General features: G+C 36.2%; 1 protein-coding gene across 3 annotated transcripts in view; it reads left to right on the plus strand.

Moving 5' to 3' along the window:
• Positions 1–21,658, plus strand: part of Pdss2 (decaprenyl diphosphate synthase subunit 2) — a 257,588-nt gene that overhangs the window by 137,840 nt on the left and 98,090 nt on the right. For all 3 annotated transcript variants that reach the window (XM_074077454.1, XM_074077461.1, XM_020170092.2), the window contains exon 3: positions 21,252–21,450. In XM_074077454.1, the coding sequence (XP_073933555.1) occupies positions 21,252–21,450 (199 nt within the window). The remainder of the gene's footprint in view (positions 1–21,251; positions 21,451–21,658) is intronic.

Raw genomic sequence — 21,658 nt, forward strand, 5'->3', positions numbered from 1 at the left:
TTTACTATTTGCTATCGATCATAATTTTTTTTAGTAAAAATATATTGTTATTTCTATTTTATTTTGTTTTGTTGCTCTTTGCAATTAAGTTCATTAACATTTCCAAGTGCTTGAAAATAAAAATGAAAATCAAGTAAAATATCCTAAATAGGGAGTGATTGTATTTTTAGGATAATATATAAATATTATAGAATTAGACTGCACTGATGGTTGCACAACTCTGTAGAAAATTTTTTTTCTTTTATGGTGCTGGGGATTGAACCCAGGACCTTTCACATGCTAAGCAAGCACTCTACTACTGAGACTCAGTTACTGAGTCCAACTCAGTAAGTATTCTAAAATCCATTGAATCATATGTTTTATAATGAGTAAAATTTATGGGTGGAAGCATGGCTCACATAGTAGAGCATCTTTCTAGCAAGTGCAACACTGAGTTCAAACCCAAGTACCACCAAAAATATATAGGTTTTTAAAAATATAACTATATTTATATATAAAAATATATATATAAATAAATATAAAATATATAAATATATTTATATAAATAAATATAAATGGGTATATAAATAAATATAAAATGGGTAATTTTTAATATAAATTATAAATAAAGGTGTTTTTAAAAGACAAAATATAGCCTTTAGTGACTTTAGTCACAGTTTTTATAATGAGATTTAGAATCTGAAAATAATTTCATACATAGCACCAAGAATATTCTGTAGGATCTATTTTAAAAGATAATTAAAAGCATGATTTGGTTTTTAAGTCTTACCTCATTTAGCATTTAGGTTGTGTGGCCTTCCCTCTCATCGATAATATTTTCTACAGAGACTCCCTGGCATTTTCTTCCCTATGGATCGTAATGATCAGAATGCTTTGGGGAATTGATGGATAAATGATAAGCCCATGCCCACTTCAAGTTGCTTTGAAACATACACAAGCATACCTATGTACATGTGTGCATATATATGTATATGCAAATATATCTGTATATATGTATTCACTAGAAATCAGTATATATGTGTATACTTTTTTGAGTTTTTTTGTTTGTTCTTACTTTTTTCTACTTTTTGTATCCTGAAAACTTAGGAATATAAGGATAGTGAGATGCTTGGGCTGAGAATAAGGACTACTATGATTCTTTACTTTGAATATGATAAATCTTATCTCTAAATGCTTTTTTTTTAAAAAGACTGAAATTGAATCCAGGTCCAGAACTCAAAAAGGGTTCTGAGGGTTTTTCTTCTCCCCCTCTCTCTCCCCCTCCCCTTCCTTTTCCACCCTTGCTTCCAGAAGTACTATTTATATATGCTTTCCTGATACTTTTGGGATTATCTTTTATAGGTGAGGAAGGACATTGTATTGTATATGTGTCTTAGAAGCACTTTTAATAGAGAATTATGGGACGATTAGTAAATATATATTTAATACATACTAAGTATATGCATTAAATTTGAGAGTGGTGGAGATTTGGAAAATCTTTCCAAGAAACACTGGTCTTTTCACTGTTACTACCCAGTATCTTCCATGGTTAGGATAAGGAGTCTTTTTTTGCCCGTGCACTCTCAGGGGCCCTATTGCAGTGCCATCCTTTCCCAGATCAAGGCATTTTGATAGTGTTGTTCCCTTATGTGTTGGTTTGTGAGTGGTACCTATCAAGCATCCTGAGGGGGGCAGTTCTTGAAATTTCCAATTCTCTTATAGCTCCACTAAATATTCTATTTTTGGAGTCGTTTAATACTGTCCATGCTTGAGGTGTTACATGATGCTTTGCCCCTCTTAATATGCAGCACTAGCTCTGTCATACCCACAGAATATAATCATTCATTGTAGACAAAGGAAAGGCTCAGGAATGTTCCCACCATATGTCACAATAGGCAAAATTAAACTGTAATGATCAATTGGCCCTAAATGTCAATGGCTCACAAAATAGAAGTCTACTTCATGTCATGTCATCTTTACTACAAGAACAAGGCTGATAAAGCAGCCTCCATTTGGAATAGAAAAGAGATCAAATGAACCATGAGGCAGCTCTTAAAGCTTCTACTTAGAAATAATTTTTTTTACTCATATCCCATTGGCAAAAGAAAGTTTACATGCTTTTACTTAACGGGATAGAGATGCCTAAGTCTTCAGTTGAGTGGTGGTGGTGATAAAAGACATCAACTTATTTGCCAAAAAGACATATAATCTATTACACACCTGTTACCTTTTTTTTCTCCTATAAGTTGTGCTAGTGTCACTTCCTTCCTTCCGGTTCTTCATAAGGTCAGTTAATAAGACCACTATTGCTATAGAGAAATGCCAGTCAAGCTTCCCTCCTGCCCATGTTCTCTTCTGGTTTCAACATGTAGTGCTACCATATTGGTAAAATGGAAAGAGCGTATATTCACAGGTCAGAGAGTCTCTGGTAGAAACTCTCAGAGTGACATAAGGCAAATTGCTTAACCTCTCTCCACTTAAGTTGTCTCCTCATAATCGTAATGATTCTCCTTGTATCAAGTTATTGGAGATATTAAATAAAATAGTCTTGGCCACAGTAGGAATACTCATCCCCATACTACCTCCCATTTCCTTACAAGGAATCTTAAACTGGACTTCACGCACACTCACTCCATGGGAGTCTGTGGACTGAATTCAGGGGTCCGTGAACTTGGATAGAAAAGTAATTACGTTTTTATATTCAAAACAAGGGCTTCCTTCATAATCTTATTTGTTTAAAATCATCTTTCATGTAGTTCCTAGGCTTTACCAGACTGCCAGTGAAGTCTACAGTATAACAGAGGTTAAGAACAGAACCCCTGTGTCTGGTGACAGACTATAGATGCTACCACAATTGTTCTGTTATACAAAGAAAACTGATTCTTTAGGGAGTCAGTGGAGCTTGACAAATAGCAGGTAAATTGCATTTCATCTCGGCAAAAAGTCTTTTAGTCAAAATCTAGCCCCACTTCTTACTGGTCATATGACCCTGGGCAGGTCATTCTTTTTTCTATAAATCAGGGTTAATAGCTAAACTTGGTGAAGATTAAATGAGATGCTATATTTAAAATCATAATAGGACATAGTAGGTTATGAATTGCATGTTAACATGTGCAACGAGTACCTGCCCATGGCTTATGTTGTCTATTTTTTAAACATGCTGGAGAATCACTCTGCTTTGGTACATTAGGAGACCTGATGAAACATTTTGGGAGACATTTGGGATTTATTGTTGTGTCTCTGGATACTTTGATTGGTTGGAAAGCCATGTATGCAATCTAATTTAAAGCATATCACTGTATAGCCTATGCCCTCGCACTCTTTTCATGGGATGCAGATCTTTGTGTCTTTATTCCCACTTCATCTTCATACCTCCCAGCTGCGGACACACTTTGTGTCTAAATAGAGCCTGCTAAGGATCCCTGTTCAGTCCATCACTGCCTCTTGTTGTTTAGTTGGAGAGGTCTTTGCAGAATGACATTTCTTTCCTGCAGCATTCACTGTGGCCCATTTAACGTGCAGTCTTCATATCTCTCCTGACCCCTAATTGCCAAAAGAGGGCAAACTCAAACCCAACCTCTCATGAAGCAATTCAGCACTCACAGAGCCCTGCACTGAGCTTCAGTAATGATTCAGATCTCCCTATAGTTGACCAATCTCTGATAGTCATAGGTGAAAAATTTGCTTATAGTCTTTGTGATCACGCAGCTTTCCCACTATCCTTTCTGAAAGTAAAGTATGTATGCCAACTCCAATTCACCCAATATTTTTAGCTTTCTCATATTCTAATTTAGCTCAGTAGCATTTTCTGATGTACTATCTGGGTTGTCACTGGACTGTCATTTTTCCCAATCTGGTTGTGCCTGAAGCAGTTTCATAGCTAAGTGATGCACCCTCAAAGAGAGGGGTTTGTAATAAGACTGGAAACACCAGCATGCTCTTTGTAATCAGTTCTTTAATCCTCCACCTGTCATGCCATGAAGATGACACATAATTATCAGAGCAGAGAACTGAACTCCTGTACCACAGCAGAAAGAATGGGCTCTGTGGGAGGGTGAGTGACAGAACATATTCTCCAGTGGGGCAGGTTGGGGGTGGGGAATGCAGATATTTTGGAAAACTTTGATGTAGAATCTGATGTATTTGTATAACCTTTTCATGTAGAACTGTGCTGCAGTCAGAGAGGGGGTTTTGGTTTTCTTCATTAAAAGCTTATTAAATGAAGAAATAGGACAGTGGTTTTGCTTCAGTAGATGGGGGTCAGAAAGGCAGGTCTAATCTCCTCAGGATATTAATGCCTGCCTTCAGCCAGGGGAAATGAGCCATCACTTGAGTTAGAGGCAGCTTTTTGTGCTCATCACTAGGGATTCCCATATGTCCAGGGAGCTGCAACAGTAAAAAAAAAAAAAAAAAAAATGGCAGATCTCAGTGGTAGAGTGCAGAGGGCTCTCATTGGAATTCATGTCAGGAAGCCCAGCTCAGTCTGCCCAGAGCAAGTCTGTTTAAAGTTGATCACCTGTCCATCTGATAAACTGAATTCCCTCCAATAAACGGGCATGCTGTCCAAGGGCTGCCCTGGCAGTGACAGCCACCCGCGCCCAGATGTCTTGTTAGGCTCTTTTGGTAGTCTCAAGTATTGTTAACCCCTTTTATGATACCCAAGCCCCAAAGTACTCTTAGAGACTAGAAAAGGGTGCCTTCCCAGGCTTTCTCTTTACTTCTCTGACAGAGAAGAGCCCAGCTTCACTATTTCCAGAAAACAGGTACTATTAATGAGCTACCCATCTCCCTCCTAATAATAAGCATCTGGTTGACCTGTAGAATAACTATGTATTGATAATGTCAAGTTTATGTCTGAGTTATCCAAAATAGTGGGAGTTTACAAATATTCTTAAAAACAGTGTTACCTGGCTTGGTTATGCTTTTTTAAAGTAGTTTCATAGCTGTGTGTATTGATCACTAGGAGGAACTGTGTTATGTTTATACATAAAAGGACAATGTAAAACAAAGTTCTTTTTGGTTGGCTAATTTCTAGTGATAAATATAGTGATTCCTTCATGAATCCCAACATCCCTCTGCTCTTTCAAGTATGACTACCATCAACTAAGGCAGCTCACCTGTGTGTAGATGTGTTGGCATGTATGAAGGGAATTAATTACAGAACGCATCAGTGCTGAGCTTTATTTTTTAGAAATAAATCAAGGTGGAAAAAGAGTAAACACAAGTCTTTGTGTTAAACTGTGATAATTTAAAATGTATGTTTTAGTGGAACTACTGCTAATTTTTAAAATTTATTATGTATGTTACAGCGTAAGTACAAATGTTCCTTTCTCCCACCCAGGTAGCCTCCTACCTATGTAAGTATGATCTATTGTTTTCTTGGTTTTGTTTTATTTTGCAATATGTGAGATTGAACCCAGGGCCTCTCACATTCTAAGGCAAGTGCTATATCCCTAATTTACATACCTAGCCCTTCTGATAGTTTTAAATTATATAACATTTAAATTCTATAAATGGGAGAATTTTGTCTGTTTTAAAGGTTTTTATTGAGGTACTACTTAAGGATGTTTTTTACTTTGACTGTTGTGTTTTAAAGTTGAAATAGCTAAAATCCATTTTTAAGGATTAATAGGGCTTAATTTTTAAAATGAGAATGAATTTAGAAAATGCATAAACATAAAATAAAACTTTCAAGGATAAAATCTGCCATTTTGAGAAAGATGGACAGATTCTTTTCTAGAATACCCAACTGGTTTGCCTTTAGTAATGTCAGAAAAAGAAAAATAAACAAAAATGGTTTTATATCCAATATATCTACATTTTCCTTCTGAAATGCCTCACACGTGCCTCACACTACTACACACATGTGTATTGGTACCCCAAAAATATTCATGACTGATACTTGACCCCATGGGAAACAATCTAATAACAGAATTGCTTCCCATTTAGAAGGATGGACTAATGAACTATTTTTCTCTTCCATTGTTCTTTCTTAGCTCCCCTTCTGTCCATCTCTCCCCTCCTTTTTTTTCAATTTTAATGGGTTTCATTATTCTATTTTCATATCTGCATATCAAGAACTTTGATTATATTCACCCCCATCATTTTCTCCTTTTGACTTCCCCCTCCTTGCATCTCCTCTCACCCACCCCCCATGAAAAAAAACAGTCCTCCTTTTACATTCATGTCATTTCTTTTAGGTCTAAATTTCACATCTGAGAAAAAACATGCTACATTTGTCTTTCTGCGTCTGGCTTATTTCTATTAACTTGAAGATCTCCAGTTCCATTCATATTCCTACAAATCACATAATTTCACTCTTCTTTAAGACTGAATAATACCACTTTGGGTGTATATGCTACATTTTCTTTATCCATTCATCAAGTGATGGACACTCAGGTTGATTCCACAGCTTGGCTATTCAGAATAATGCTGCAGTAAACATGGGTGTAGGGGTGTATGTCTAGAGTGTTATAGCAGGATCATATGGTGGTTCTATTTTTAGTTTTTTGAGGAACCTCCATACTGATTTTTATAGTGACTGTGGTAATTTACATTCTTAACAACACTGAATATAAGGGTTCCTTTTTCTTCTCATATCCTTGTCAGCATTTGTTACTGTTTATTTTCTTGGCAATACCCATACTGGGGTGAGATGGAATCTTCAATATAGTTTTGATTTGTATTTCTCCCATAGCGAAAGATGTTGCAAGTCCATTTGTATTTCTTTTGAGAACTTTTTTTTTCAGTTCCTTTGCGCATTTATTAATCAAACTATTCTTTGGATGTTTAATTTTTTTAGTTCTTTTTATATTCTGGATAGTAATCCTGAGTCAGATGAATAGGTGGCAAAGATTTTCTCCTATTCCATAGGCTTTCTCTTCACTGTGATAATTATTGCTGTGCTTGGAAGCTTTTTAATTAGATACAATGCCATTTGTCAATTCTCAGTATTATTTTCTGAGCTATTGGAATCTCATTCAAAAAGTTGTTGCCTGTGCCTATTTTGTCAACTGTTTCCACCATGTTTCCTCTAGTAGTTTCAAAGTTTCTGGTCTTTCATTAAGGCATTTGATCTGTTTCAATTGATCATTGCTCAGAGTGAAAAACAGGGATCTAGTACCAGTCTTCTACATGTACATATCCAGTTTGCCCAACACCATTTGTTGAACAGGCTGTCATTTCTCCAAGGTATGTTTTTGGCACCTCAGTTGAAAATCAGATGGCCATAACTGCATGGGTTTATTTCTGGGTCTTGTATTCTATTCCATTGGCCTGCATGTCTGAATTTGTGTTGGTACCATGTTGTTTTTGTTTACTATAACTCTGTAGTATAATTTGAAATAAGTACCTCCAGCATTGCTCCTTTTGCTCAAGCTTGCTTTGACTGTTTGTGGTATTTAGGATTGATTTTTTTTTTATTGCTATGAAAAATGACATTGGAATTTTGTGGGGAATTGCATTAAATTTGTAGATTACTTTTGGTAGTATAGCCATTTTCACTACATTAATTCTGCTAATCCATGAACTTGTGCTGTCTTTCCATCATCTAGTGTCTTCTTCAATTTCTTTCTTCAGTGTTTTGAACATCCTTAGTTAAATTTATTCCTAGGTATGTTTTTTGAGGTTATTGTGAATGTGATCATATTCCTGATTTCTTTCTCAGCCTCTCATTATTAGTATATAGAAAAGCTACTGGTTTTTTAATGTTGATTTTGTATTCTGTTATGATGCTGACAGTGTTTATCATATCTAAGTTAGAGGGTTTTTTTGGTTTTTTTGGTTTTTTGGTTTTTTTGGTGTAATCTTTAGGGTCTTTTAAATATAGGATCATATCATCTGCAAATAGGGATAATTTGACTTCTTCCTTTTCTGTTTGTATCTCTTTTATTTCTTTCTCTTGACCTAGATGCTGGCTAAGAATTGAAGCACTATATTGAATAACGATGGAGAGAGTGGACATCCTTGTCTCACTTCTGACTTTAGAGGATGTTGAATTTTGTCCATGATTTTTTCTGCATATATTGAGATGAACATGTGATTTTTTGCCTTAATTCTATTTATGTACTGTATTACATTTATTTATTTATGTATGTTGAACCATATTTGCAATCCTGGAATAGAACCTGTTGATCATGGTGTGTAATTATTTTTTAGTGTGATGTTGAACTCACTTTATATGTATTTTATTGAGAATGCTTGGGTCTATGTTTATCAAGGAAATTGGTCTGTAATTTCTTTTTTGCTGTTACTGTCGACCTTATCTGGTTTTAGCATCAGGGTGATACTGGCTTCGCAGACTGAGTTTTGTAGAACTTCTTTCTTTTCCACTAAATGAAATAGTGTGAAGAGCATTGGTGTTAGTTCTTTTTTAAAGGTCTGATAAAATTCAACAGTGAAACTGTTCAGACTTGGACTTTTCCTTGTTGTGAGACTCTTTACTACTGCTTCAATTTCATTGCTTGTTATAGATCTGGTTAAGTGGTTTATATTCTTTTGGTTTGATTTTTGGTAGGTGATAGGCATCTAGAAATTTGTGCATTTCAGATTTTACGGTTTTTTTAGAACATAAGCTTCTGAAATATTCCATAATGATCCTCTGAATTTCATTGGTATTTATTGTGATATCCTCTCTATAAATTTAAGTATTCCCCTCTTTCTTTTGGTTAGTTTAGCTAGGGGTTGTCAATCTTGTTTATCTTTTCAAAGAATAAACTCTGTTTCATTGATTCTATTGTTCTTTTAGTCTCCCTTTCATTAATTTCCTGATCTTTATTATTTCTTTCTAGCTATTGACTTTTCATTTATTCTTTTCTTATTTTTCTAAGACCTTGAGGTGTATCTTTGATATCTATCTTAACTTGGGTTATCAATGTAATAAATGGCAAAATGGGAAAATCCTTGTATTTCTCTAATTATTATGATTTAAATTGAATGAATTGTTTGGGACTTTGGGTCTAGTTTACTCATAAAACATTAATATTTGACATTCAAAATTAAAAGTGCTCAAAAGCTGAGGCAAGAGAGTTTGAGGGCAACCTGGGCTACGTAGCGAGATCCTGTCTCAAAGAAAGAAAAAAAAAAAGTGACTGCCTTTTACCTTGTAGGGCAGAGGTTTATAAAAACATATGCTTGTCCTTTTTACTATAATCCATATGGCTGCTGTTTGTCCAAGGTGTCACACATGCTAGGCAAGTGCCCTGAGCTTTTTGTTTGTTTGTTTGTTTGTTTATCAGTTCTAGTATTTTAAAATCAGGGCCTTCTGCTTGCTAGGCTAGTGTTCTACCACTTGAGCCATGCCCCCAGCCCTAAAGTTTGATAGTTTTGAAGTATGTTTTAAGAATTCTTTTGTTCTCATCTGCTTCTCCTGGTTCCTCTCCAGCATCTGTGGGGTGGTAAATAAAACACAAACAAGCAAAACAACTAGTGTGTCAGATGGCACTAAGTGGTATGGAAGGAAAAATACAGGAAATAGAAATAGGTAATACTGATTGTAGTTAATGAAGTCACTGTTGTCAACGGAGTGGTTTGGAAGGCCTTACTTATGAAGAGGTGTGCTCCTGCAGTGATCTGAGTGAATAACAAAAATTTTTAGCTATATAAGGGAAATACAGTGCACACAGGGAAAAGACAAAGCCCTTGAGGTTTGGCATGTTTGAGAAATAATAAGGAAGCCAGTGTAAGTGGGAGAGAAGGGAGAAAAGGTTGGTGGGAATGATGTCAGTGAGGTAAAGGGATAGAGGAGTCATGGCAAATTATATTGGATCTTGGAATTCATTATAGAGACTCTGGCTTTTACCAGTGAATAAGATAGGAAGCCCCAGAAGGGCTTTAAGCATAGAACGTGATGGACCTGGTAGTTTATTTTCCTGCTTGCCTAACTTATGTTAACATTTTATTAGTTGCTTCAGCCTCTCATCTAGGAAGTATTTTATTCATCCTCCATATTCAGTCACATAGCAATACTGGGATCCCCATTACCCATGTTTTTGTTTTCTTAGGTTTCAGTTACTCAAGGTCAACCATAGTCCAAAAATATTCAATGTAATTTTTTAGAAATAAATAATTCCTAAGTTTTAAATTACATGCTATTCTGAATAGAATGATGAAATCTTATTCTGTCCCACTTCATCCCATCCAGGATGTGAATCATCCCTTTTCTCAGTGTTTCCACATTGTATATGCTACCCATCCAGTACTCAATAGCTAGCCCAGTTATCAGATCAACTGTCATGGTATAGATATCACAGTGCTTTTATTCAAGTGATGTTTATTGTGCTTAATAATGGCCTAAAGTACAAGAGTTAGTAATGCTGGAAATTCCGAGATGTCCATGAGAAGCCTCAGCCAGATGTTGTCACATAATCCCAGCACTTGGGAGGCTGAGGTAGAGGATCATGAGTTCAAGGCTAGCCTGGCACATAGCAAGTTGGAAGGCAGCCTGGATTGACCTCAACAAAAGCCATGAAGTTCTTCCTTTAAGTATCATCTCACATCAACATAACAAGAATGGTCAAGTATAGTACAGAAGATATTTTGAGAGAAATATTTTTTTATCTTTTTTATTATTAGTTATTGTTAATTTCTTACAAATTAAGCTTATCATAAGTCTGTATGTATAAGAAACCCCACAATATTTATAGGATTTGGTCCCGTTCATGGTTTCAGGTGTCCATTGTGGTGTTAGAATGTATCTCCCCCTGAGAAGAGGAACTAGTGTACTTCAGTTCTTCCATCAGATCACCTAACGTTACTTGCTGCCTATCTCTGCTGTCACTTTAGAGCCTATATCCTACTATGTCACTCCTAAAGTACTAGAAAGGTAGAAACAACTTTGTGACTGTTACATATTGGCAAATTGTGTTAAAAAACCAGAATTAAACATCTTATAAAACTATTTTATAGAATAAGTTTCCTCATAGTCATCAGCTCCTTTTCACTGAAAATATTCAAGGAGAAGTTGAATGACTTCCTGAGGGGGAACTTGAACTAGAGTTCTCTGAAATATGCTGTAGTGACCAGATCTTCTTGACAGTCATCTCTCCCCATTCTGTGCATCTTGAGTTACGCTGGCATATTCCATTTCTTAAAATGCCAGTTTCAACCAAGCATCTTCATATGGCACAGCTGTTCCTTTATGGCTCCATCTATGATTTAGAAAAACCTGAACTCCTTTCTGTATTCAAGACTCACTTCAGTCTAAGAGACCAACCCCATCTGTGCTCCTCTCTGTATCATATGGACTTAACCTGCTACTGTCCAGCACACATCCCATTCTTATCTCCAAATCTCAATTTTTGCTTGTACTATGCCTACAACCTTAAAAAGCTTAAGTATTAAAAATAAAAATTGCTATTAAAAAGTTTCTATTCTCAGCATCTTCCTTTCCTGCCTCCCTATCTGCCCTTCCTCCTTTTTTCTCCTTGTCTTTCCTTTTTTCCTCCAAAAATCAACTCATTCTATTCATTCAAATACCAATAGCCTTCTCTGTACCAGGCACTGATCTAGGCACTTAAGATATAGTAATGGAAAAAAAAAAATACAAAAATCCCAGCCAGCATGGAGTTTACATGCTTCAGTTTGCTTTTTATACTTACCAACATATCATAGACAGGTTTCCAAGTCAGTAGATGTATATCTGCCACATTTTTTTTTTGGCAGTACTTGGGTTTGAATTCAGGGTTTCATGCTTGCTAAGCAGGCACTCTACCAGCCCTGTCACATTCTTTTCAATTGCTGTTTATTATTGTACTGCATTAATGCACGTTTAGATCATTGCCAAAATTTTGTTGTTCCCTAATATGTAATGTATGTTATTAAAAACAAATATGTTGCTGGGTGCGGTGGCTCATACCTATAATCCCAGCTACTCAGGAGGCAGAGATAGGGAGGATCAAGGTTTGAGGCCAGCCTGGGCAAAAAGTTAATAAGGACCCTCCCCCCACCACACCATCTCAAACAAGCCAGCTGTGGTTAGGTCATGCCTGTGATTCTAGGTATAACAGGAGGCATAGCTAGGGTGGTGGTCTGAAACCAGCCCAGGCCAAAAACAAAACTACAAGACCCCATCAAAAAAATAACTAAAAACAAGCAAAGCCCCATGCTTTTGTAGAAATCTTGCTATTTAAAAAAAAAAAAAAAAAACACCTTACAGCCAGGTGCTAGTGGCTCATGTCTGTCATGCTAGCTACTCAAGAGGCAGAGAATGTGGGTCAAGGTTCAAAGTCAGCCCTGGACAAATAGACCCTATCTCAATAGGATATCCAAGGTCAAGGAGTATCCAAAGTTTTTATTTATTAGGTACCATCATATTTTCAGTTACAAGCTATACTGATTTAAAATTCAATAATGAATCAGTGAAAAATTTCTGTGTTAGTGGTTGCCTTCAAGAGTCAGTCTGTCCATAAGGTAGATGGAAACTGGTGAGCTGGTGAGTGTAGCTGCAAAGGCTTTCAAATTCAGCTTATTCTTGAAAATATTAATTACCAAATAATATGCCTGTGTGCTTTATTTATGTCTGATAGCATCTGTTAGATCCTGTGCCCACTGTCACAGAAACTGTATCTTAATAGTTTTCATTTTTGCAAAGCTAATGAACCAAAAATATGATTTAATTATTATTTTATCATGATCCTTTTCTAAACTACTAGTTAAGTTGAGCATCATTTCGTATAGTTTTTGGCAATGTGTGTTTCTTTTACCTCATGTGCTTCCTATTTTGCTTATTTAAGCTGTTTTTTTATTATTATTAATTTTGTCAAATTTGGACAGATTCCACACATATTGAATGTAAATCTTTTGTCTGTTGTATGTATTGCAAATACTTTGCCTCAAATTGATATTTGCCTTAGTTTTTCATATTTTACTATTAATTTTTTTTGCGTACTTTACTCAAATTTATCCATTATTTTCTTTATACCTTTCTGACTCCTGTCTTATTTTGCAAGACTTTCTCATGCCAAGGCTATAATAATGTTTTCCTATATTTATAGTATTGTTTTGCACATTTATATCATTCATCCGTCTAAATGTTTTTATCTATGTGTAAGGTAGGAATCTAACTTTTTTTTCTCTTAATCCATAGCCAGTTGGCCCAACATCATTTCTAAGAATAATCCAACTTTTCCATCATGATTTGAAATGTTATCTTTGCCATAAATAATTGTTCCCAAATATATTTGGATGTCTTTCTGGTTTCCATTCCATTAATCAGTTAGTCTGTTCTGTGATATTACTGTTTTAAAACTGCTGAGGCTGGGGAGAGTTCAGTGGTAGAGTGGTTGCTGAACATACATGTTGGATCCCCAGTACTGATGAAATAGAAAAAAAGGAAGACTGAGACAAAGGGACAGAGAAATGAAGGGAGGAAAATTGCATTAACTTCACAAAATGTTTTCATATCTAGAAAGGCATGTCTCATTTTCTTCTCAAAATTTTTCTTTTTAAGTTTTCAAATTTTTTCTTCCCATGTGAACATAGAAATCAGTTTCCTAGTTTAAGGGAAAAAACAGTTTCAGGATTCAAACAAAAGTACTTTAAATAAATAACTCTTGCCTACCGTTTTACTTTTAGAAAGACCCTAAATTTTGTACACATTGTGTTTAGGATTCTGATGAGTTTTCTATTGATATGCAAAGAGCCTGGGCTTTAGAACCCAAGAGCCCTGGGCTTGAATTCAGCCTGCAGTTTACCAGCTATGTGAACTTGAGTTTACTTAGCCTGTCAGCCTATTCCCTTATATACAACAGAGATACTGCTTACCTCAAAGAGCTGTTGTTTTATATTCATTCATTTATTAATTAGTTACTTGAGATATTCTTTAAAAAATGTTTTGTACACAGTGCCCACCATACAGTAACTAATTGCTCAAAGTAATTAATTAATAAGTAGTAGCCATAATTAACCAGTAGACATTTTTCAAAATAGGATTTTTGAAATATTTTCATATAAAATGACATGATATCTAGCATTTACTTCAAAATAATCTGGAAATGTTGTGAAAGCTATAGCTGAAAGGAGGGTAGCTAGGGATTAGTAATTCTTGAAGCTGGTGACATATCCATAGAGTTTTGTTGTTATTGTTGTTTTTGGTTGTGCTGGTGTTTGAACTCAGGTCTTCATACTTGCTAGGCAGGCCCTCTACCACTTGAGCCACTCCACCAGCCCTGTCCACAGAAGTTCTTGGTGCCATATTTTCCACTTGAGTATGTTTGAAAATTCCCAAAATTAAAAGGGCTTTAAAAGTGTATGTTTAGAAGCTATTAAAAATGACAACGTAAGCATTTGTTCTTTCTAAGTAGAAGACTGTGTATTCTCTGTACTATTCTATATTTTTTTAAACTTCAAACAGAGAAGGAATGAGAAAGAAGAAAAGTAGAAAGAGAATGAGAAAGAACGCTCCATTGTCTTTTATCTTCCTTATCTATGTGGTAAATCATATTGACCAGACTACTACCTTAAGCTAAATGTAAAACATCTAGAGAGATTTCAAGTTATCATTAGGAAGTAATTTTTTGGGGGTGGTAGTGTTACTGGAGTTTGAACTTGCTAGGCAGGCACTCTACTGCTTGAGCCACTCCCCTGGCCTTTTAGCTTTGATTATTTTTGAGATAGGGTCTCCTGCTTATGCCCAGGCCACTGCAATCCTCCTATTTATGCCACCAGCACTCAGCTTTTTTTGGTTGAGGTGGGGGTTTTGAGGACTTTTTGCTTGGGTTGGCCTTGAATCATAATCCTCCCAATCTCCTCTTCTCAAGTAGCGAGGATTGTAAGCATGAGCCACTGCACCTGGCTTAAGGAATAATTCTTAATAATTAAAACTGTTCATCAGCAGACATGGTTCCTGTGAGGTAGTTATTTCTCATACCTAGAAGGTATCAACTGGAGGCTAATTGACTTCTGGGGTCACTTACAATTCTGATTCTATAAACCTGACTTTAGTTTATATCATTCCTTCCCTTTTGAAACTAATGGTGGCAGTCCTCTATAGCCTTTATAAAGCTGTTGGCTATAAAGAATCACTCACTTGACAAATGTTTATAGGCATTCCAGGGACGTAAATAGTATAATTGCAATGTAGTGAGGGAGGGCTGGCAGGGTGATGGATGGCTAAAGAAGTAATCACAGTAAAGTGTGAGAAATGACTGAGCTATAGTCAAAGATCTTCAAGCACAGAAAGGAGTTGATTCTACAGAAGTGAGAGATTCTTTACAAAAGAAGTGACTTGTGGGCTGATTCTTAAAAATTCTTTAAACAAAAATGTATCTGTTGCTTGCCCCATAGCAGCAAGTTGTATGGCACTCTCAAACAGTGGACCTTGTAGAGATACTAAATAGAGCAAGGAGGTTCTCTGCTTGTAAATAATGTGGAACTGTCTCCAAGAGATCATATTGGTGAATAAAATCAGAGTACAGAAATATGAACTTGAAATGCCTTTGGTATTTTTGTGGCACAATTTTTATTGACCATGTCTTTCAGGAACTTACCTGGCAGCATATAGCAGGCCTCTAACAAACAGTGGCTTAAAAAAGTACAGCACTGATTTATCTCAGACGTCTAGATGGTAGAGCACTTGCTTAGCATCTACAAGGCTGTATGTTCTAGAAGGAAGAGAGGAAGGAAAGAAAGGAAGAAAGAAAAAAGACAAGTTTAGAGGGGAGCACATCAGAGCAGGAACCCTGAAAGAAATCTCCTTTCATCCTATTCCCATCATTAGGTTAGGAAGCCCCGTTAGGATCTTTAAGGTTCCTGCTGGAAGCAGTTGAGTCATATTCCAGACAGGAAGAAGTAAGCCCAAAATGTCAAAGGTGAATCTTATATTAGGAACTTAGTAGGTTTCTCAGAAATCCCACCTAATAGACATCTGTTTATATTTCTTTGACCAGACTTTATCACATGACCACATACAGCTGTAGGAGATCCTGGAAAGCCCTTTTTAAGTACATTGCCACTCCAAAATAATAATGGTTTGTTAGCAGTAAGGAAGGGAAGGATGGGTAGATAACTAGCAATGTCTGCCATTCTTATTTGTGAGGCTTAGGATGCTAAAAATTTGGTGAAATGTTGGAGGAAAATGGACAGATTGAAGCAAATGAAGTTGTTCAGCATATAATTAAAAGAAAGTATTTGGGTAAAAGTTCTCATAAAAACATTGACTAATCCTCAGAGTTTCTTTCAGTATGGTAATTACTTCCTTACCTCTGATTACTTAATATAAGTGGTATTTATTTGTGACCCTTTTCCAATCATGATTTAGCAAGAGAGATAGCCAGAGTATTAAAATATATGTATATCAAATGACATGAAGACTTTTATTTAAGATAATTTTAAGCCTGGAACACAGAAAGTTTGGGTAGCTAAAATAAAAATAGATAATGAGAAGAAAATGGTCTCAGATTCTTTCACACTTTTACTGTTTCTCTGCTGTATACTACTTTGGACTCTTACATAATGTGATCCATTATCTGGATTGTGTATCTGATAATAAAATCTCAGAAGTCAGGGGCATAATATTTGACAGTTGAGTTGCAGAACAGATTTAAAGATGTTCAATCACTCCATTCCTGTGTCCTATAGAAAAGTAAGTACCAACAGTAGCAATAGTTTTGTCTTTTTAACAACTAGCTGCTAATCTCAGTAATTCTGAAGAGAAGAGAAGAGTCCTCAAGTCCAAAGTTGGGAACTAGAAGAACTGTTCTCCAGTCTCCTTCCTTTCAGGAACCAGAAGACCATGGACCTGAGAGTGCAAGGGATTCACGCCTCCTGAGCTGTCTCTCATAATAGGCAGAAGTAGAACTATTATCCAGATTCCTGATTGGGCTAAATCAGTTGATTTGGCTCTGATTAAATGATTTGCAAATGATCTGGAAACAACTTGATTACTTTCCCCAATTAGTCTGAATAAAAAGAGGTAAGCTTGTGCCTAGTGTACTTTTTCCAAGCAAAGTTTCCTTCTGTAGTGTCTAAAAACTAGGAATGAATATTGAACAAGTTTGCAGTGGGCATATACCAGTGTTAGTAACATCAGTAACTTTGGCTTATTCCCCCCCTCATTTACTATTTCGTAGGTAAGTAAATATTTTAAATTGCCATTGGTCACTATGACAAGATGGCTCTGAGTTCCAGCTTATTCCTTTACAAACTTTGTTCTTTATCAAATTATTTAACCTTCCTAGACCTACTGTAATTAAAATCACAAATAGATAATATAAATGAAAGTTTTTTGAAAACGGTGGGTACAAATGATGGGTTTTCACTTTTATTATTGCCATTGTTTTTGTTGTTTCTGGCCATGTGGCATTTAAAAGTTATTTATTTAATGAATGCTGTTTTATGATTATAGCTGTCTTTATAAACACTTAAAATTACTCATTTCCATCTGTAGGGTAATTCAAAACACACAGCTTCTTGTTTGCTTGGTTATTACTTTTTTTCATAAGCTAAATTGCATGAAAGACTTACCCAAATGCAGGATGATAATAAAATTTTTTTTTAGTTACTTATTTAAAGGATAATTTTAAATGTTAACTCCACCTTTTAAAAAACACTTTCTGTTAATTTCTCTGTCCTTGCGATTTTCTTTGTATTTTAATCTAACCATGTATTTATATATTTTTTTAGAAGTTGTTTTTTTTTGAGGGGGGCGTTGCTTGAGTTTTTTTTTTTTTTTTTTTTTTGGTGGTTAGTACCAGGGTTTGAACTCAGGGAAGCTGTTCAGCTCACTGGTTCATCTTCTTTCCATATTCCCCCCAATCTATAATTAAATGCAGGCAGTGCACTGGGTCATCTTCGTGTATTCTCTTGATTTTTAACACAGGAAATGAATTAGAAATATAATTTTTCTTTTGATGTTACTATGTTATTTGACTCCTTTATTTAATTGTATCTTTAAGGGGTGAGAACATAGCTCAGTGGCAGAACACTTGCCTAGCATGTGCTAGAGCCTACGTTTAATCCACAGCACCGCAAAGAAATTTTAAAAATTTTAAAGTTGTAGTTGTATCCTTATGTAATTATTATATTACAGTAGTTAAACTGAAGTCCCATTTTTTTGAGAGAAGAGTTTTGAGTATTTATCATTTGATTATATTTATTCCTCTCTGCATCTAAAGCTGTCACCTTAGGTCAAGCCCTTTTGTTACATTTGTCTTGGACCTTTGTAAATAGCTCTTCTCTCAATCCACCATCTCTCTACTTTCGCTACCTACTTTTTCACATCTTTCTATATACATTGCCCTCAGGATATTCTTCCTAAGTCACTAAAACATATATCATCCCCCTTCTCAAAAACATTGCCTGTGTAATAAAATACAGACCCTTTAACCTGATGTAACCTAGTTCCAGATTCTTATTTCTTATTTAGCTGCATTGACTTTATACTCTGACCAACTGACCACCTCACTGTCTAGTCACGTTTTCTACCCTTGCTTGATTCCTGGTCTGCCTTATTCTTGGATTCCTAATCCCTGCTGTTGTCTCTTTTTTTCTAGCTTTGAATATCCTACTTATCTTTCAAAGGCCCAGCTCAAATTTAGATAGAAGAAAGCGTTTTGGAATATCTATTAATTATCTATTTTTGCATAACAAACCATCCCAACCTGGTGGCTTAAAACAACAGACATTTTATTGTAATTGTGTCTGTTGGTTGGACTATTTACCTGCTGTTTTCTCCCAAGTTTATTTGTATGGCTACATTCAATTGATTGGCTAGGCCTCAGCTGAGTTGGGACAACTGAACCTCTCTCTGTTTTCCTGTTGTCTTTCACCTGAAGGAGGTTAGACCAGGTTTCTTAATATGTAGTCTCTGGGCAACTTTCCAGAGAAGCTAAACCCAATGCAAAAACACTTATCAAGCCTGTTTCCTCCAAATTTGCTGATGTCCCATTGGCCAAACAAGTCACTTGGTCAAACTCAGTCCAAGAGGAAACTATATACACATGGCATGGATATCGAGAGATATAACTTACTGGTGTAGCAGTCTACCATCTGGCCCCAGAGATTCACATTCTTTTCAAATGTAGAACATAATCACCTCTCAAGAACCCAAACTCTCATCCATTTCATGGCATCAAGCTGAGAATCCTTGATCTCATGATTTATGTTAGGTCAAGATAAGGATTTTGGCTCTTTGGATACAGTTTCTCCTCATTCAGGGATCTGGGAGCTAAAAGGAAAAGTTGTCTATCTCGACACTACCACCACATATACAATAGTGAATCAGGGGCAAGATAATCATAGTAGTCACTTTCATTAAAAAAGAGGGAGCTGGGCTTTGTGATATGTGCCCATAGTCCCAGCTACTTAGGAGGTCAAGACAGGATTGATAGTGCCTGGAAATTGGGCCCGCCTGGGCATCATAGTAAGAACCCATCTCTCTCTCTCTCTCTTTTTTTAAGAAGGAGAAATGGGAGATGCATTGTCACTAGTCCATAGCAATTCTGAAATCCAGCTGGGCATGTGTTGTCAGTGCCACCTACCTATGAACAAGGAATATTTCTTGATTAAGACCAGTTTTGCTGAATAATAAACATTCAAAAAAAAATTTTAAAATAATAAAAAATTTAAAAAAATTTTTTAAAAGACCAGTTTTGCTACCTATTAGTGGTTTCCTAATCCACTGTTCTCTGTGGCTCTTAGTTCTGTCTTGAGCTATCTTCCCTTTTCAGTGAGAAATGGTCATATTTTTACCTCATACCGTCTCAGCCTGCTTCTTGTGCACAGAAAGTTAGCATCCAAAAACTCTTCTTCCCCCTCATCTTAAACCATCTGTTTCTTTTAACCAAACTCATACAACTTTCTCGAAACCTTTTTGGGATTTCTGTGAACCTGGTTCATGCTCCGTGTCATAAAAGCCACATCCATAATTGTTTTTGAGACAGACCTCTATACTCTGAACTGAGTGAGGCTGCTGTGGGACAATATCCTTAAAATTTACAGAAGCTCTTTTGTCTAACTAAATCTTCAAATTTTGAGGTCTTTACAAAGGGTGATGTGGCCAAGTCTCTGATTTTTTTTTTTTTTTCCTAATACCACTTATTACTTTGGGAATCTTGTTTGGAGATACTAGAAATGTGAAACAGCTTTCTTTTCAACCTAACAAGCCTTTGCTCCTTTATTGTTCCTTTAAAACTGAACAACTTTCTTTAGCTCCACAAAAGCATGGAAACCAAGAGCTGTGATTCACATGGCGCCATTTGTAATGGTTAGATTCCAGAAGATTTCCAGCTTTACATTACTGGGTATTCTTGGAAACCCAGTTGTGTGCAACAATTTTCTCAACTATAAAAATTAGTTAATAATACCACACGGTTGTGATAAGGTTTGAATTTTTAATAATTACTTGTTTTCTGTGATTATGGAAGTAATACTTTGGTCATTGAACAAACTAGGAAATTTTTAAAAAGGAAATAGCATTTCCTGAAATCCTACCTAATACAGCTCCTCAGATCCTTTTCTGTCTTTGTTTCTATTTAAAGTGTGTGCATGTGTGTGTGTGTGTGTGTGTGTGTGTGTGTGTACCCATGCTCTTATTCTGAAAGGTAAGGTCCTTGAAGGAATAGACTTCATCTCTGTAAATTTCAAACCTTTGCATTCAGAACAAAAAAAGATAATATATATTAAAGTGCTTAGCCCAGAGTTTTGCACAAATTATATTCCCACTTAAATTGGCATTCTGTTAGATCCTACCAAGGATTCTCAGGAATCTTTAAGTTAGAGTTTTGAAAAAGAAGCAGAAGAAGAAGGCTGAGTGTGAAGTACCTAAATTGAACTGGGAACTGGGTACCAGTGACTCATGCCTATAATCCTAGCTACTTGGGAGGCTGAGATCAGGAGGATCAAGGCTCAGGACCAGTCCTGGCAAATAGTTTGTGAAACCCCATCCTCAAAATAGCCAGAGCAAAATGGACTAGAGGTATGGTAGAGCACCTGCTTTGCAAGTCCAAAGCCCTGAGTTTAAACCACAGTCCCACCAAAAAAATTTTTTAAATAAATGGAACTGGGGTGGGGGTGGGTAACCCTCAACTTCTCTCTGAGGCATCCTTGTGACTTATGGGGTAGAAAGTGAGGAGCATTATAGAGAAGAAGGTGTCAGGATCTGCTTATTGATGCCAGACTACTCAACAAGAGGCCTCTATTAAGAGCTTCATTAAAAAGGAAGAACCCCTCCCTAAAACAATAAGATTCATCTGTGGACTATTTTATTGTTGAAAATGAAGTCTGACACTAGTGATAAAATGATATTCCTCATAGACAAACTTATCTTTATGTTGTAGTCAAAGAAGTTTGGCAGAGATCACAGAACTTATCCACACTGCTCTCCTTGTGCATCGTGGGATAGTGAATTTAAGTGAATTGCAGTCTTCTGATGGACCACTGAAAGACATGCAGTTTGGAAATAAAATAGCTATCCTGAGTGGAGACTTCCTTCTAGCAAATGCCTGCAATGGACTAGCGCTGCTACAGAACACAAAGGTAAAAATGAACAGGGTTTGCTTGTGCCTGTATGGCCTTGCTTGGGCCAAGGTGGCTCTTGGTTGGCTGCTGGAGCCACAGAGGCCTGTGTGCCCTGCCGCCCAACACCCCCCCCTTACATAAATGCTTAGTAACCTCTGATGAAAGCAATGATGGCAATGTAAATACCAGGCAAAACTAGTAAATGCTAGATTCTTGAAGAGCCAAG

The sequence above is a fragment of the Castor canadensis genome, chromosome 1 (genome assembly GCF_047511655.1).
Source record: "Castor canadensis chromosome 1, mCasCan1.hap1v2, whole genome shotgun sequence".
Taxonomy (NCBI): Eukaryota; Metazoa; Chordata; class Mammalia; order Rodentia; family Castoridae; genus Castor; species Castor canadensis.